Source organism: Astatotilapia calliptera, chromosome 9 (genome assembly GCF_900246225.1).
Source record: "Astatotilapia calliptera chromosome 9, fAstCal1.2, whole genome shotgun sequence".
In the NCBI taxonomy this organism is placed as follows: Eukaryota; Metazoa; Chordata; class Actinopteri; order Cichliformes; family Cichlidae; genus Astatotilapia; species Astatotilapia calliptera.
Window position 1 is genome coordinate 11,376,826 of NC_039310.1, and position 16,157 is coordinate 11,392,982.

The following is a 16,157-nucleotide window of genomic DNA, read 5'->3' on the forward strand; positions in this document are numbered from 1 at the left end:
TACATGTAGAGACACCCACTGACTGTAGCGCTGCATAATGAAGTCTGTTTTGTGCCGCCTGCTTATTTCCTGTGAAATAAGTCAGATGTTGCCCTTAAAGACATTTTTAACTTTTGGTCTGTCGAAGCCTCTGACCTTAACCTTACACGAGTGATTGAATCATTCTTAGTATGATATATATGTACAACCTGTGCTAACACAAATCATGATGATGGACTATGACAGACTGTATCTCTCTCGCTCTACACACACACGTTATCTGGACGTCCAGTATCAAGTGTTGCTTGCCTTTGACTGCTGGGCCCTGAGAGGCCATGCGTGTGCTGCTGGAGTGGTGATACTGGAAGATAGAAGTGGCAAAGCTGTGGGACCTGTTTATGTGATTCATTTATTAGTAGAAGCTTGGTAAAGGTTTTGAATTACATTTTCTCCTTCAAGCAATGGAAACTCAAAATTGAATTCAATGTAATTGTTCTGTGAGGTATTTGGCTACAGAGGATCCTTGTGGTGAATCATCAATCGTGTAGCACAGAGGTTCCCTGATGTTCCAACTTCTGGCTCGCTGATGTCATAAAATGTATGTTTTAGGTCATTTATAAGAGGGGGGGTTAGAAATGTTGGTGAGATCAGTAACAGCATGCTGAGGCTGAACTCCTCCAACCTACGCGTGCCGCTGTGTCTCCAGCTCCTGGCTGAACCTTTCCAATGGACCTTTTAATTGGGACGTATTCAGAGGGAACATTTCTCTGTAACAACATTTGTTCAACTGCACACTCATTTACTCAAATCAAATCAAATCAAATCAAATCACTTTTATTGTCACTCTGTATACTCTGCACTTCTCTTCTGCTCTCAGTCTTGCACACTTACTTGCACACACAGTAGATACAATGAGAGTTCATACTCTCTGGGCCTTCACGTCTCGGCGTTACGCTGTTGCACACGTTGATCTGTGAATGCACTAAATCCTGCTTCTGTGTGCTGTCCTGCACTGAGACTAAAGAAGGTCTCTGCTTTGGTTTCATCATAATGAACATCTTCATTTTCTGCTGTTCTGACTGCTTCTTAAAAAAGACACACTCTGTGAAATCACACAGACCAAACACATCAAACAAGCCCTGTGCTGCAGCCAGAGATCAGGCTGACAGTGATCACCACAATAGACAATGAGGAGCTGGAGGAAAACTGTATTCCACCTTATTTTGTTTGTTTCTTCATCAGTTAATAATTATGCAACGAGTTGATACCATCTGAATAACCACTACAATGTGTGGCAGTCGGCATATATCAGTAACGTGGTCAAACACAGAAACTAGCTCCGTGCGGTTGCAAACAAAAAAGGAAGTACAGACAGAGAACCCGCTACTTAAGAAGATGCAATCTTACTTTAGTTGCAAAGCTGTTATAGGCCTGACGTGATGATACCAAATACAACACTGCAACAACAGTTTTGTCCTTTCTGCAAATATCCTGCAATAGACAACACTAGATAATTACTTATCACAGTCAAACAACCTTTTTACTAACTTAAGTTAATTCCAAACCTGCATTGCAGCTTACAGAATACATATAACTCTCAGTATGAATGTCACATTATATCTGTAGACATCAAATATGCAGGTATTGTTAAGCTATGAGCAGTCACAGCACCACCACAGGAGCGATGCGGTAAATGGCCTGTATTTGTATAGCGCTTTTCTAGTCCCTAACCGGCAACCTTCCGATTACAATGCGAACTCCCAACTCTTGAGCTGCACAGCCCAACACACAAAATTTGAGGTCAATAAATACAAAAAGGCATTTTATATTTTAGTTGCATGCCAAGAGCAGTAAATAAAAAAATATCTGAAAAAATAATAAATGTGCTTCATCTTCATTCTAGGAGAGTTCAAGACATTTGTACAAAAAAATATGTTTCATCAGGGAAAGACATATTTCAGTGTAAATAAACTGCTTTTGTGACTTCAATTTAATGCCTCCTTTTTAAAAGAGTTTATTTTCAAGTTGTGTGGAAGCACTGCTGACACTAACTTGTATATACATCACACATGAACATGTCAGGGCTAACAGATGGATTCAAGTGCAGACTGCGTTGTGGTAAGCAAAAGGTTGACAATTTATTAACACAGAAGGGAAACCATAGTGATGTGTATATGGAGTGAATGGGGCAGGAAGGAATCCACACTTGCTCTCCACTCAATCCAAACTCCACCACTCCTCTTCTCACGCACACTCGCCCACAGCCACTCTCGCTCCAAATTCCACTTATGTCGACACACACAGGGATCAGGGTCCACCACCAGTTCCGGGGAGATCTAAACACAAAGAGTCCGATTAGATCAATACGCCACACAATACCGAGAGAGTTTCTTTGAGGAGAACTGAGAGCACGAACACGTGAGGTTCAACGTTCCAGTGCTGACTTAAATAGGCAAGGGAGACCCCACCTGATCAGCAACAGGTGTAGTAATCACCGCAGGTGCGTGGGCCAAGGGTGAGAGCCCACAATGACCTCCACCCAGGGAAGCAGGAGAGAAAAGAAAACAATCCTGTGGCCAACATGAGTGAGCCGGAGAGGCACAGGGACCATGACAGAACAATCTGAACATGATGAAGAGAACATCCACACATTTCTTCTGCACCAGGAGGTGTTGTTTTAAGTCTGTGCAAAATAAGAACCATGTTGTTGATATTGTAACTAGGGCAGTTAACTTTATCTGGGCAAGAGTTCTGAGTAATAGAAGGCTTGGTTCACTTTTGATTCACTAAAGCGGAGCACTTCATGTTACTAACACTGCTGGGTTTTAATTCTTCTCTCAGAGAGGAGAGCTTCCCATACATAAGGAGACATACCCAGAAGATGTTGTTGCATCAGTTATGCTTAGACCAGAACAAGTGTGATAGCAAAGCATTCATTTCTAAATTCACCCCTGTACCACTGCTTCCTACAGTCACTATCTACTCCCATATTTGAGGTGCAGTGCAAAGAATCAGACCAAGTGTCCTGTGTTTATGTATCAGTGTTCTTCCTCAGTAGATGTAGATTTGACTCAATATATAAGATTCTTATATTTCCACACATGGCATCCTTTATCCATTTTCCTCTTTTTCTCTTTTTTAAAAAAGGTCATTATCTTCTCATTCACTGAGCGTACATAACATATTAGCTAAGAATTATTTTTAATGATAGGCAGCAAAAATATCCATGTCGAAAAAGCCTAAATGAACATGCTGTAGAGATTAGATTGATACACTGGCCCTGGAAAGGCCAAGCATTCCCCTGAAGATGGACAAGGTGGGAAAAAGGAGGTCTGGGCTTCCCTGCTTAGACTGCTGCATACTTGAAATAAGCTGAAGATATTGCATGGATGATTTATCATTTATGTTATTTTAGATTTGAACTTTGATTGAAGTGGTTGTCGTGAACTTTTGAACAGAGTGCGTCATTCATAATGCACAGTACAATGCACCACACTTTTCAGTCATTTTTTCAGGTGTTTTAATTTGCCATGTGTGTGCTGCTGGAGTGGTGATACTGGAAGATAGAAGTGGCAAAGCTGTGGGACCTGTTTATTCTGCTATTTGGTAAAGTGATTCATTTATTAGTAGAAGCTTGGTAAAGGTTTTCCGACATCTCTTGTTTTTGCATTATTTTAGCATTCATATTATGGTTTCAGATAGTAATGTTTCTTTACTTTCCTGTAAGAGTGGAGTTTTTACTTTGTTTTTCTGACCTAGGAGATGCTGCTGTTGATTTGCTTCCTTTTTCATTCCTATTTGTTTCAATGTTGTTAATTTTAATTGGAAAAATCATGAATTGTAAATTAAATTTTTATTTTTAGTCCACAACTAATTTGTTTGGACGTTCAGTCTTTGGTTTGCTCTGCTGACACTTTGTGTCCCAATACTAGTTGTAAAAGTCTTTAATGGATTACATTTTCTCCTTCAAGCAATGGAAACTCCAAATTGAATTCAATGTAATTGTTCTGTGAGGTATTTGGCTACAGAGGATCCTTGTGGTGAATCATCAATCGTGTAGCACAGAGGTTCCCTGATGTTCCAACTTCTGGCTCGCTGATGTCATAAAATGTATGTTTTAGGTCATTTATATCAGGGAGGGTAAGAAATGTTGGTGAGATCAGTAACAGCATGCTGAGGCTGAACTCCTCCAACCTACGCGTGCCGCTGTGTCTCCAGCTCCTGGTTGAACCTTTCCAATCTTTTAATTGGGACGTATTCAGAGGGAACATTTCTCTGTAACAACATTTGTTCAACTGCACACTCATTTACTCTGCACTTCTCTTCTGCTCTCAGTCTTGCACACTTACTTGCACACACAGTAGATACAATGAGAGTTCATAATCTCTGGGCCTTCACGTCTCGGCGTTACGCTGTTGCACACGTTGATCTGTGAATGCACTAAATCCTGCTTCTGTGTGCTGTCCTGCACTGAGACTAAAGAAGGTCTCTGCTTTGGTTTCATCATAATGAACATCTTCATTTTCTGCTGTTCTGACTGCTTCTTAAAAAAGACACACTCTGTGAAATCATACAGACCAAACACATCAAACAAGCCCTGTGCTGCAGCCAGAGATCAGGCTGACAGTGATTACCACAATAGACAATGAGGAGCTGGAGGAAAACTGTATTCCACATTATTTTGTTTGTTTCTTCATCAGTTAATAATTATGCAACGAGTTGATACCATCTGAATAACCACTACAATGTGTGACAGTCGGCATATATCAGTAACGTGGTCAAACACAGAAACTAGCTCCCTGCGGTTGCAAACAAAAAAGGAAGTACAGACAGAGAACCCGCTACTTAAGAAGGTGCAATCTTACTTTAGTTGCAAAGCTGTTATAGGCCTGACGTGATGATACCAAATACAACACTGCAACAACAGTTTTGTCCTTTCTGCAAATATCCTGTAATAGACAACACTAGATAATTACTTATCACAGTCAAACAGCCTTTTTACTAACTTAAGTTAATTCCAAACCTGCATTGCAGCTTACAGAATACATATATCTCTCAGTATGAATGTCACATTATATCTGTAGACATCAAATATGCAGGTATTGTTAAGCTATGAGCAGTCACAGCACCACCACAGGAGCGATGCAGTAAATGGCCTGTATTTGTATAGCGCTTTTCTAGTCCCTAAGGACCCCAAAGCGCTTTACACTACAGTCAGTCATCCACCCGTTCACACACACATTCACACACTGGTGATGGTAAGCTACATTGTAGCCACAGCCACCTTGGGGCGGACTGACAGAGGCGAGGCTGCCGGACACTGGCGCCAACGGGCCCTCTGACCACCACCAGTAGGCGCAATGGGTGAAGTGTCTTGCCCAAGGAACCAACGACTGAGACTGTCAAGCCGGGGCTTGAGCCACGATCGCCTCGGTGACACTCAGAGATGTTACAAAGGAATCCAGTGTTACTGCACAGCCCAACACACAACATTTGAGGTCAATAAATACAAAAAGGCATTTTATATTTTAGTTGCATGTCAAGAGCAGTAAATAAATAAATATCTGAAAAAAATAATAAATGTGCTTCATCTTCATTCTAGGAGAGTTTAAGACATTGTACGAAAAATATGTTTCGTTAGGGAAAGACATATTTCAGTCTATCATTTTTCAGGTGTTTTTATTTGTCATATTTAGTTTTTGACATTAAAGTTTCCAAAGTATAACTTGAGTATTTCTTAGTTTTAAACTCGTCAGTTAGTCGACAAAGACATTAGTCGCCAGCAACATCCCTACAGAAAAACTAGTTAAAAGAATTGATAATGATTTATATAAAATGATTAATTTATTTGGGATTTAGACTCTGATGACCCATCATGTTAGAATGGAATACCAGAGATTTTGAACACGACCCACTGAAGGCTAGAAGCTGGCGGGGATGAATTTGAAGGCTGAAGCTTGGATGGAGCTCTGAGGTGTCTGTGAAGTGGAGATGGGGAGGTGGTGTGTTGCACAAAGAGAGAATGACAGAGAGCACAAATGTAGAGCACACAAAGTGGTGGCTGATTGGCTCAAATAAGAATATGCTTGGACTAGAGTATAACTGTGTCAGTATAAGAAACAGGTAGTGATGTAAAGAGAAAAGCAGCCTAACACCCATGAAAGAGGGCAGATGAGTGATCACAGATCTTGTTGGACTTCTCTGCCCTCAGCTCTGGGCTTCTATTTATCCTATGCATCAAGCTAAACATTTATGGCTTCATTGAGCACTCAGGGAACTGTTGCATTCTTCAGAGCTTTTACTAATGTACCTTTTGTAGTACTTTCATTCTTTTGAAATGATTGCTTGGAGTAAAAGCTCCACTCCAGCCATTACATGGTTTTTCTGCTATTCCATTAGATGACGGGCCTTGACATGACCAGACCAGGAATACAAATATTTGTTGATATAAAGATTCAATTACTTAAAAGAAATGACTATGACTTGTGTTATAGCTACGTATGGCAATTTTCAGGGAGTTTATAGATTAGCTGAACAGACCAAAGGGGGTGCTGCTGCCACTGTCACAAGTAATGGACTGGTTAGACTAAGAACGCAGACTCAGAGGATTAAGTTCAGTGTGTTTATTCACAGTGAAGCAACAACAGAATGTGACAACAGAAGGATTTCCAATTAATGATTCCAGGGCTCCAGTTCAGACAGGACCACAGGAAGTCTCTCTCTCAGTAACTCACTCTGAAGTGTTGACAGAAAAGTCCAGACAGGAGAGATAAAGAGAAAATGGTTAAGTCAGCATGGGACGACCGCAGGATCACAAGGAGACCATTCACATACAAGTGACTTTGCACTGTTAACAGATTCTGAGGTTGTAGAGCTAGATCATCAGTGTAATTAAAATCACCTACCAAAGGGATTTGGTTTAATTTTGCAACAATGTATTAAAACAGATCAAAGAATTCATTCAGAAAGTCATCACAGGTGGATAATACTACAGCAAACTGGACTTTCATGGTTAACTTTGAAGGAATGAAATGAGCTCAGAGTAAATGTATCATAACTGAAGTTGTACTTGTAAATCACTGCTATTCCCCCAATGCAGCCTGAACACTTCAGGGCATTACAAATGTTCTTTTGTGTAGTCCACAAAGGGGGCAGCAGAAGCTGTTATTCAATAGTCAAGTCAAGTCAAGTCAAGTCATCTTTATTTATATAGCACATTTAAAAGACATCAAGTGTCGGCCAAAGTGCTGAACAGAGGGATAATATAATAAAAGAATTGAAATAGAAAGAAAACATTTTAAAAAAGAATTGTAAGACATGTAAGAGTATATAGCATATAATGTACATGCAAATATGCACATACATATACAAAACTGTACACATTCACACACAAGCACACATATGTGAATATAACGTATATACACATACAACACCATCCATAATATAAGAGACCAAATAGACAGAATAAAAAAAGATATCAAAGAGATCTGAAAGCCTTGGAAAATAAGTAGGTCTTGAGAATCGATTTAAAGACTTCCAAGGATGAAGAGAATTTTATGAAGGGGGGAAGACTATTCCAGAGTCTCGGGGCGGCAATGGAGAAAGCCCTGTCCTCTCTAGATTTGAGCTGGGAGCGTGGAACTGATAAAACCATCTGACTGGAGGAGAGCAGAGATCGAGTGGGTAAGTGCAGGCTAAGAAGATCTGAAATGTAACCTGGAGCCAAACCATGGAGAGCTTTAAAAACAAATAGTAAAACCTTAAAATTGATTCTGTAGTAATAGCAAGAACACAGCTGTACCTGTAATAGAGTGTAAAATTGCGTGCATCTGCACACATTATGCTGGATCAGTCTTACAGAAGTGTGGTGTTAGATCAATATTCATGGATACACTATAAAAAAATAAGATGGTCAGGCTGAAGCAGCCCCTGTTTAACAGACTCAGGGCAGCGAAGGAATGATATGAAATTATCCACAAAGTAAATGTTTCGATTTCTGCAACAGCATCTCTACATTCAAAGTAAAATGGTCATGCACAACTGTTGAAAGTCACTGAATGGAATTAAGTGATAATTGAAGGTGGAGTTTTTCCTCCTGTGGAAACTTTAGTTGATGTGTTGTGATGTGACTCTGTTCATCTGACAGCTTTCAGTATCTGGTTTGTTGGAGCGTCTTGATCTGAACCAGCTGAAGGGAAAAAACAGAATCAAATCAAAGAAACCAGAAAGACTGAATTATGTTGTTTTACGATGAGTTAGTTGGTTTCAAATGCGTGTGTCACAGAAACATTTGTCTCACCACTCAAATAAGATCAGTGTGCTCATGAGCATTATGATTCCCACAGTCTTCACTATAGTGTAGACACCAACCAGGTTTCCACCTGTAATGCAGAAAACAGTAAATAAGATTGTTTTAGGTGAAAAAATAGTTTTCAAGTCTAACAGATGAACAACCACATGTTGCAGGATACATTACAAGATTTGAACTTCATAAAGCTAAATTTGCTTCTTTTTCAACTCACTTTTAAGAAATACCTCAAAAAATGATTTAAAAAATAAAAAACAGCTAAATGCTGAGTAACTTTACCTCCAACAGTCAAGTTAATCTCTGCTGATGTCTGATTACCCAGATCATTAGTGGCCACACAGTAATAAACTCCTCCATCTGTTACACTGAAGCTGTAAATCACTCCTTCAGATACTTTCACAGCTCCATCTCTGCTCTTCTTGAACCAGGTGAAGCTGCGGACTGGAGGTTTGGCTTTACTATAACAAGCTAGGTTCACCTGACTGCCTGCTGGCACTGAACCTGATGGGTTGATAAATGCTGTGGTTTCTTTGGGGAGCACTGGAAAAAAAGGGGGGGAAATAGCTCTAATACGGATTCCTATTATCCATTATAAACATTCAATATTCCATTACTCACAGGATCCATAAAAACACTATGATTGTCTTACATGAAACACTGAGAGTCTCTTCTGTCTCTGCTGTCTTGGTGTCTTTTCCTTGGTTCACAGGATATCTGGCAGAGCAGCTGATCTTCTTTCCATCATGTGTGTCTGACAGAGTGATGTTCTGCTGGATTTTAGTTGTAAAGCTTCCATCTGTGTTTTCCTCTGTTTTGTTGTGAGAGTCTTGTTGGAGATTCCAGGTGAGTTGAGGAGGGGAGTGTGGACAGGGAGTGAGAGCTGAGCAGGTTATAGTGACAGACTCCTTCTCCTTCAGATCACCTGAGATTGTAATATTGGGCCTCCAAGGAGAATCTGTGGTTTCACATCACAAACGTATTAACACTAAAGCATACATGCAGTTTGAACTACTATGGATTCTCAGTTTTGTCAATATAAACAACAACTGACAGTCAAATCGATTAAACCTGAAACATCACTGGTTAAAAGTGAGACATTTGATGTTTTTTGTTAATATCGACACATTTTGAAGACCATTTCTGCACCAAGAATTTCAAATTGTTCGTCTATAATGAAAAGAAAAAACATATCTACAAGAGGAACCACACACACAGCTGCTTTCTCTGGGCATGTTTGCAAAAAAATGAAATTTGGGTTGTTGTTACATTTACAAGAGTCTAAAGTGAAATTTGAACAAAATACTTTTATGTTTCCACGGTGAACTGAATTAAATCATCGACGATCTGCATGAAATTCAACAACTTAAAACTAGTTAATTGTATTCTTGTTGAGATGACATGATACAATTGAATAGGAGTGGTTAGTTGCCTGAACTTGTGATGTTACAATATCACGTGAGATTTCCAACCACAGGAAAATCACTGGGGTTATGAGAGGCAGAAAAGCGTACACACTCCACATGTCTGCTGTTGCTATTGGTAAATGGACTGATTCTTGTGTAACATTTTTCTACTCTCCCAGACCATAAAGCGCTTTATACAACATGCCACACAAGCACTTTCTCAATGCTTTTAAGTGCTTTCAAACTAACATTCACACCTATTCATACTACGATGGATGCATCGGACAGCAATTTTGCCCAAGGACTTTTGGCATGCAGACTGGTGGAGCCAAAGGTTGAACCAGCAACCTTCCAATCAGCAGACGACCTGCTCTACCTCCTGAACTACAGCCACCCATATTGTGGCTTAAAGCTCAATAACTGGCAGAGCAGCCAGTCTGAGCGGCCTGTCATAGACCTGTCGAGGACAAAGACGTAAAGAAAATTCTGTATCAAACCTTGTTGGCTTTAAGTAAATGATTCTAAATTTCCCATAGGTGTGAGTGTGAGTAGAAATGGTTATCTGTCTCCTTGCAACAGACTGGTGACCTGTGCAGGATGTGCTCCACCTCTCGCCCGATGACAGCTGAAATAAATCCCTGCCCCCTTGGATATCTGATAAGGAAAGGAGGAAAAGGACGGATGGAGTGACAGGTATGTTCTAAATCCATTAAATTGGAGGAAATCTGGGTATGTATTATTGGGCCTCCAAGAAGAATCTGTGGTTTCATATCACAAACATGTTAACACTAAAGAACAGTATATTACATACATGCAGTTTGAACTGCTGTGCATTCTCAGTTTGCTGAAGTAAACTAAAACTGACGTAGAAATGAATTAAATCTGAAAAAAACATCTTCTTTAAAAAAATTACAATAAATTTTCTCTTCTTTATCTCATATTATGTTCTTTTATAAATGATTTGTAAATGTCTGCATTCATTAAAGAGAGTATCAGAACAAAGGTTTGTATTATTTTATGATATAAATGGATTAAAAACTTCAGTCTTTACCTGTGACTGTTATTTGAAGAGGATCATGTTGAGCTGTTGCCTTGAATGTTTCACTCTCTACTCTGAAGAAGTATGTGTTTGTGTAGTTTGTGGTTAAAATAGAAAACAGAGTGGTGCAGTTTCTCTGACTCAGGTTCCCAGTAATACTCATTGGATAGATGTTAACTGCTCCATTACTTCTGAAGATCACATTGTTTGGCTTTTTGTCACCATTAATTTTAATCCACACTCCAAAGATTTTTCTTTTGCTTATAAATTTCTGTTCGTCTTTGGGTCTGAAGTTACATGGGATTTGCAAACAAGATCCACTCAGTGCTTCCATCTGCTTTGGGGCAGTCATGTAGAGTGCTATCCACTGAGGATAATCAGCCAAAGCACCTGTAAATACAGTTTCATTATTAACAAGCTGCTGTTCATTGTTTGTAAACTGTTTACATTTTCAATCACAACACAAAGCGCTGGCTCTGTCTTTCAGGTTGTTTTAAAGTGGGTGAAAGTTAAATTACAAATGAATCCAATAATGTCTTTGAATAACTGAACAATCAGCTCACCTGAAACAAAGAGAACAGTCAGTAAAATGCTGACTGTCACCATCTTCATCTGGAATCACAAAATACAAACAAACAATAAAATCAACAAAAAAGTGAATGAGAATGATTTAGTTATTATTATTTATATCTGTGGTGCTGTGTGCTTTGAAAATAGCCGAAATATTAAAACAAGGTAAAATCACATGATGTGTCAGTCAGTTGACTGAAGGAAAAATAAGAAAAAAGGTTAATGAATACAATGAGTAAAATGTTTTACTGCAGCATTAGGCAGTTTGTAAGGAAGTTTATAAAGACGACATGCTCTTTAAGAAAGACAAGTTCAAAATAATAAATGTGTTTGAGTTTAGAAAGTTAAATGGTAAATGGCCTGTATTTATATAGCGCTTCACTAGTCCCTAAGGACCCCAAAGCGCTTTACATATCCAGTCACCCACCCATTCGCACACACATTCACACACTGGTGATGGCAGCTACATTGTAGCCACAGCCACCCTGGGGCGCACTGACAGGCGAGGCTGCCGGACACTGGCGCCACCGGGCCCTCTGACCACCACCAGTAGGCAACGGGTGAAGTGCCTTGCCCAAGGACACAACGACCGAGACTGTCCAAGCCGGGGTTCGAACCGGCAACCTTCCGATTACAAGGCGAACTCCTAACTCTTGAGCCACAATCGCCCCCGTTAAGAAATAAAAGCAGTAAAATGTTTCTTTACCCCACATTACATCTGATGATTGTCTTATGAGTGACACAAAGCAGCCTTCAGCAGAACTACTATAAACTGTAAAATACAAATGATCATCTGAGGAAGTACATGTAGAGACACCCACTGACTGTAGCGCTGCATAATGAAGTCTGTTTTGTGCCGCCTGCTTATTTCCTGTGAAAGAAGTCAGATGTTGCCCTTAAAGACATTTTTAACTTTTGGTCTGTCGAAGCCTCTGACCTTAACCTTACACAAGTGATTGAATCATTCTTAGTATGATATATATGTACAACCTGTGCTAACACAAATCATGATGATGGACTATGAAAGACTGTATCTCTCTTGCTCTACACACACACACGTTATCTGGACGTCCAGTATCAAGTGTTGCTTGCCTTTGACTGCTGGGCCCTGAGAGGCCATGCGTGTGCTGCTGGAGTGGTGATACTGGAAGATAGAAGTGGCAAAGCTGTGGGACCTGTTTATGTGATTCATTTATTAGTAGAAGCTTGGTAAAGGTTTTGAATTACATTTTCTCCTTCAAGCAATGGAAACTCCAAATTGAATTCAATGTAATTGTTCTGTGAGGTATTTGGCTAAAGAGGATCCTTGTGGTGAATCATCAATCGTGTAGCACAGAGGTTCCCTGATGTTCCAACTTCTGGCTCGCTGATGTCATAAAATGTATGTTTTAGGTCATTTATATCAGGGAGGGTAAGAAATGTTGGTGAGATCAGTAACAGCATGCTGATGCTGAACTCCTCCAACCTACAAGTGCCGCTCTGTCTCCAGCTCCTTGTTGAACCTTTCCAATGGACCTTTTAATTGGGACGTATTCAGAGGGAACATTTCTCTGTAACAACATTTGTTCAACTTGCACACACAGTAGATACAATGAGAGTTCATACTCTCTGGGCCTTCACGTCTCGGCGTTACGCTGTTGCACATGTTGATCTGTGAATACACTAAATCCTGCTTCTGTGTGCTGTCCTGCACTGAGACTAAAGAAGGTCTCTGCTTGGAGGAGTCAGTTTCATCATATTTTCTGCTGTTCTGACTGCTTCTTAAAAAAGACACACTCTGTGAAATCACACAGACCAAACACATCAAACAAGCCCTGTGCTGCAGCCAGAGATCAGGCTGACAGTGATTACCACAATAGACAATGAGGAGCTGGAGAAAAACTGTATTCCACCTTATTTTGTTTGTTTCTTCATCAGTTAATAATTATGCAACGAGTTGATACCATCTGAATAACCACTACAATGTGTGGCAGTCGGCATATATCAGTAACGTGGTCAAACACAGAAACTAGCTCCCTGCGGTTGCAAACAAAAAAGGAAGTACAGACAGAGAACCCGCTACTTAAGAAGGTGCAATCTTACTTTAGTTGCAAAGCTGTTATAGGCCTGACGTGATGATACCAAATACAACACTGCAATAACAGTTTTGTCCTTTCTGCAAATATCCTGTAATAGACAACACTAGATAATTACTTATCACAGTCAAACAACCTTTTTACTAACTTAAGTTAATTCCAAACCTGCATTGCAGCTTACAGAATACATATAATTCTCAGTATGAATGTCACATTATATCTGTAGACATCAAATATGCAGGTATTGTTAAGCTATGAACAGTCACAGCACCACCACAGGAGCGATGCGGTAAATTGCCTGTATTTGTATAGCGCTTTTCTAGTCCCTAAGGACCCCAGAACGTGCTACTTAAGAAGATGCAATCTTGCTTTAGTTGCAAAGCTGTTATAGGAGAGTTTAAGACATTTGTACCAAAAAATATGTTTCATTAGGGAAAGACATATTTCAGTCTATCATTTTTCAGGTGTTTTTATTTGTCATATTTAGTTTTTGACATTAAAGTTTCCAAAATATAACTTGAGTATTTCTTAGTTTTAAACTCGTCAGTTAGTCGACAAAGACATTAGTCGCCAGCAACATCCCTACAGAAAAACTAGTTAAAAGAATTGAAAATGATTTATATAAAATGATTAATTTATTTGGGATTTAGACTCTGATGACCCATCATGTTAGAATGGAATACCAGAGATTTTGAACACGACCCCCTGAAGGCTAGAAGCTGGCGGGGATGAATTTGAAGGCTGAAGCTTGGATGGAGCTCTGAGGTGTCTGTGAAGTGGAGATGGGGAGGTGGTGTGTTGCACAAAGAGAGAATGACAGAGAGCACAAATGTAGAGCACACAAAGTGGTGGCTGATTGGCTCAAATAAGAATATGCTTGGACTAGAGTATAACTGTGTCAGTATAAGAAACAGGTAGTGATGTAAAGAGAAAAGCAGCCTAACACAGGGGACTGTTGCAGTCTTCAGAGCTTTTACTAATGTACCTTTTGTAGTACTTTCATTCTTGTAAAATCATTGCTTGGAGTAAAAGCTCCACTCCAGCCATTACTCGGTGTTTCTGCCATTCAACCACTAGATGACGGGCCTTGACATGACCAGACCAGGAATACAAATATTTGTTGATACAAAGATTCAATTACTTAAAAGAAATGACTATGACTGGTGTTATAGCTACGTATGACATTTGCAGGGAGTTTATAGATTAGCTGAACAGACCAAAGGAGGTGCTGCTGCCACTGTCACAAGTAATGGACTGGTTAGACTAAGAACGCAGACTCAGAGGATTAAGTTCAGTGTGTTTATTCACAGTGAAGCAACAACAGAATGTGACAACAGAAGGATTTCCAATTAATGATTCCAGGGCTCCAGTTCAGACAGGACCACAGGAAGTCTCTCTCTCAGTAACTCACTCTGAAGTGTTGACAGAAAAGTCCAGACAGGAGAGATAAAGAGAAAATGGTTAAGTCAACATGGGACGACTGCAGGATCACAAGGAGACCATTCACATACAAGTGACTTTGCACTGTTAACAGATTCTGAGGTTGTACAGTTAGATCATCAGTGTAATTAAAATCACCTACCAAAGGGATTTGGTTTAATTTTGCAACAATGTATTAAAACAGATCAAAGAATTCATTCAGAAAGTCATCACAGGTGGATAATACTACAGCAAACTGGACTTTCATGGTTAACTTTGAAGGAATGAAATGAGCTCAGAGTAAATGTATCATAACTGAAGTTGTACTTGTAAATCACTGCTATTCCCCCAATGCAGCCTGAACACTTCAGGGCATTACAAATGTTCTTTTGTGTAGTCCACAAAGGGGGCAGCAGAAGCTGTTGAAAGGTTATTCAATAGTCAAGTCATCTTTATTTATATAGCACATTTAAAAGACATCAAGTGTCGGCCAAAGTGCTGAACAGAGGGATAATATAATAAAAGAATTGAAATAGAAAGAAAACATTTTAAAAAAGAATTGTAAGACATGTAAAAGTATATAGCATATAATGTACATGCAAATATGCACACACATATGCAAAACTGTACACATTCACTAATCTGTTAAGCATTTTAATTTACAACCAGGACATGAAGAGTTGGCTCTGTCCTCAGATTCTTTTAGCTTTGTTTCTAAAAGAAATTGAGATTGTAAAGATACAGACTATTTTAACAAGCTCTGGAGCAGGTCAGCTCACCTCAAACAAAGAGAACGATCAGTAATGTGCCTACTGTCAGACAGAAACTGACTCCCTGGATTGGCAAATATACAAAATACTAGCTACTTCATTGTTTGTTGATTACTACACAGTTTTGATTGTCTTTAATTCACAATAAAAAACTTCCACTCTGCAACCAGAGTTGAATCATGTCTAGTAAAGGTGATTATTCACTTCTGTGAGTACAAGGTGGCTGAAAAATAAAAACTATAATAACACAGTGTTCGAGTTTTTGAGAGCAAAATTCAAACGCCTGTCAATGAAATTCCTGAACATATCTGTCAGTGGAATATGAGAGAAATGACAAAATACAGCTGAGAAATCAAAACATTTCAGTACCAAAGAAACTGAACATTAAGTTCTATGATTTCAGAGCAAAATGAATTTCTTTAACACAGTTACAATAAACCATACTAACAAGTTTCATGATAGAAAGAGTGTCACATGCATCAACTGACTATCACACTGCATAATGAAGTCAGTTTTCTCTTTCCTGCTTATATCGTGCAAAAGAGGAAGTCTAAGAAAAGCATTTTTTATCATTAATTCTCTCATCATGTGTTA

The 16,157-nt window shown here is 39.3% G+C and overlaps 1 protein-coding gene across 1 annotated transcript; it reads right to left on the reverse strand.

Moving 5' to 3' along the window:
• Positions 1 to 8,128: 8,128 nt before the first annotated feature.
• Positions 8,129 to 13,103, reverse strand: LOC113029884 (B-cell receptor CD22-like). The gene is made up of 6 exons (XM_026180905.1): positions 13,074 to 13,103; positions 11,293 to 11,335; positions 10,742 to 11,119; positions 8,937 to 9,242; positions 8,544 to 8,827; positions 8,129 to 8,167 (listed from the first exon to the last, which is right to left on the reverse strand). The coding sequence occupies exons 1-6, from the start codon at positions 13,101 to 13,103 to the stop codon at positions 8,129 to 8,131; spliced, it is 1,080 nt and encodes a 359-aa protein (XP_026036690.1).
• Positions 13,104 to 16,157: the final 3,054 nt, after the last annotated feature.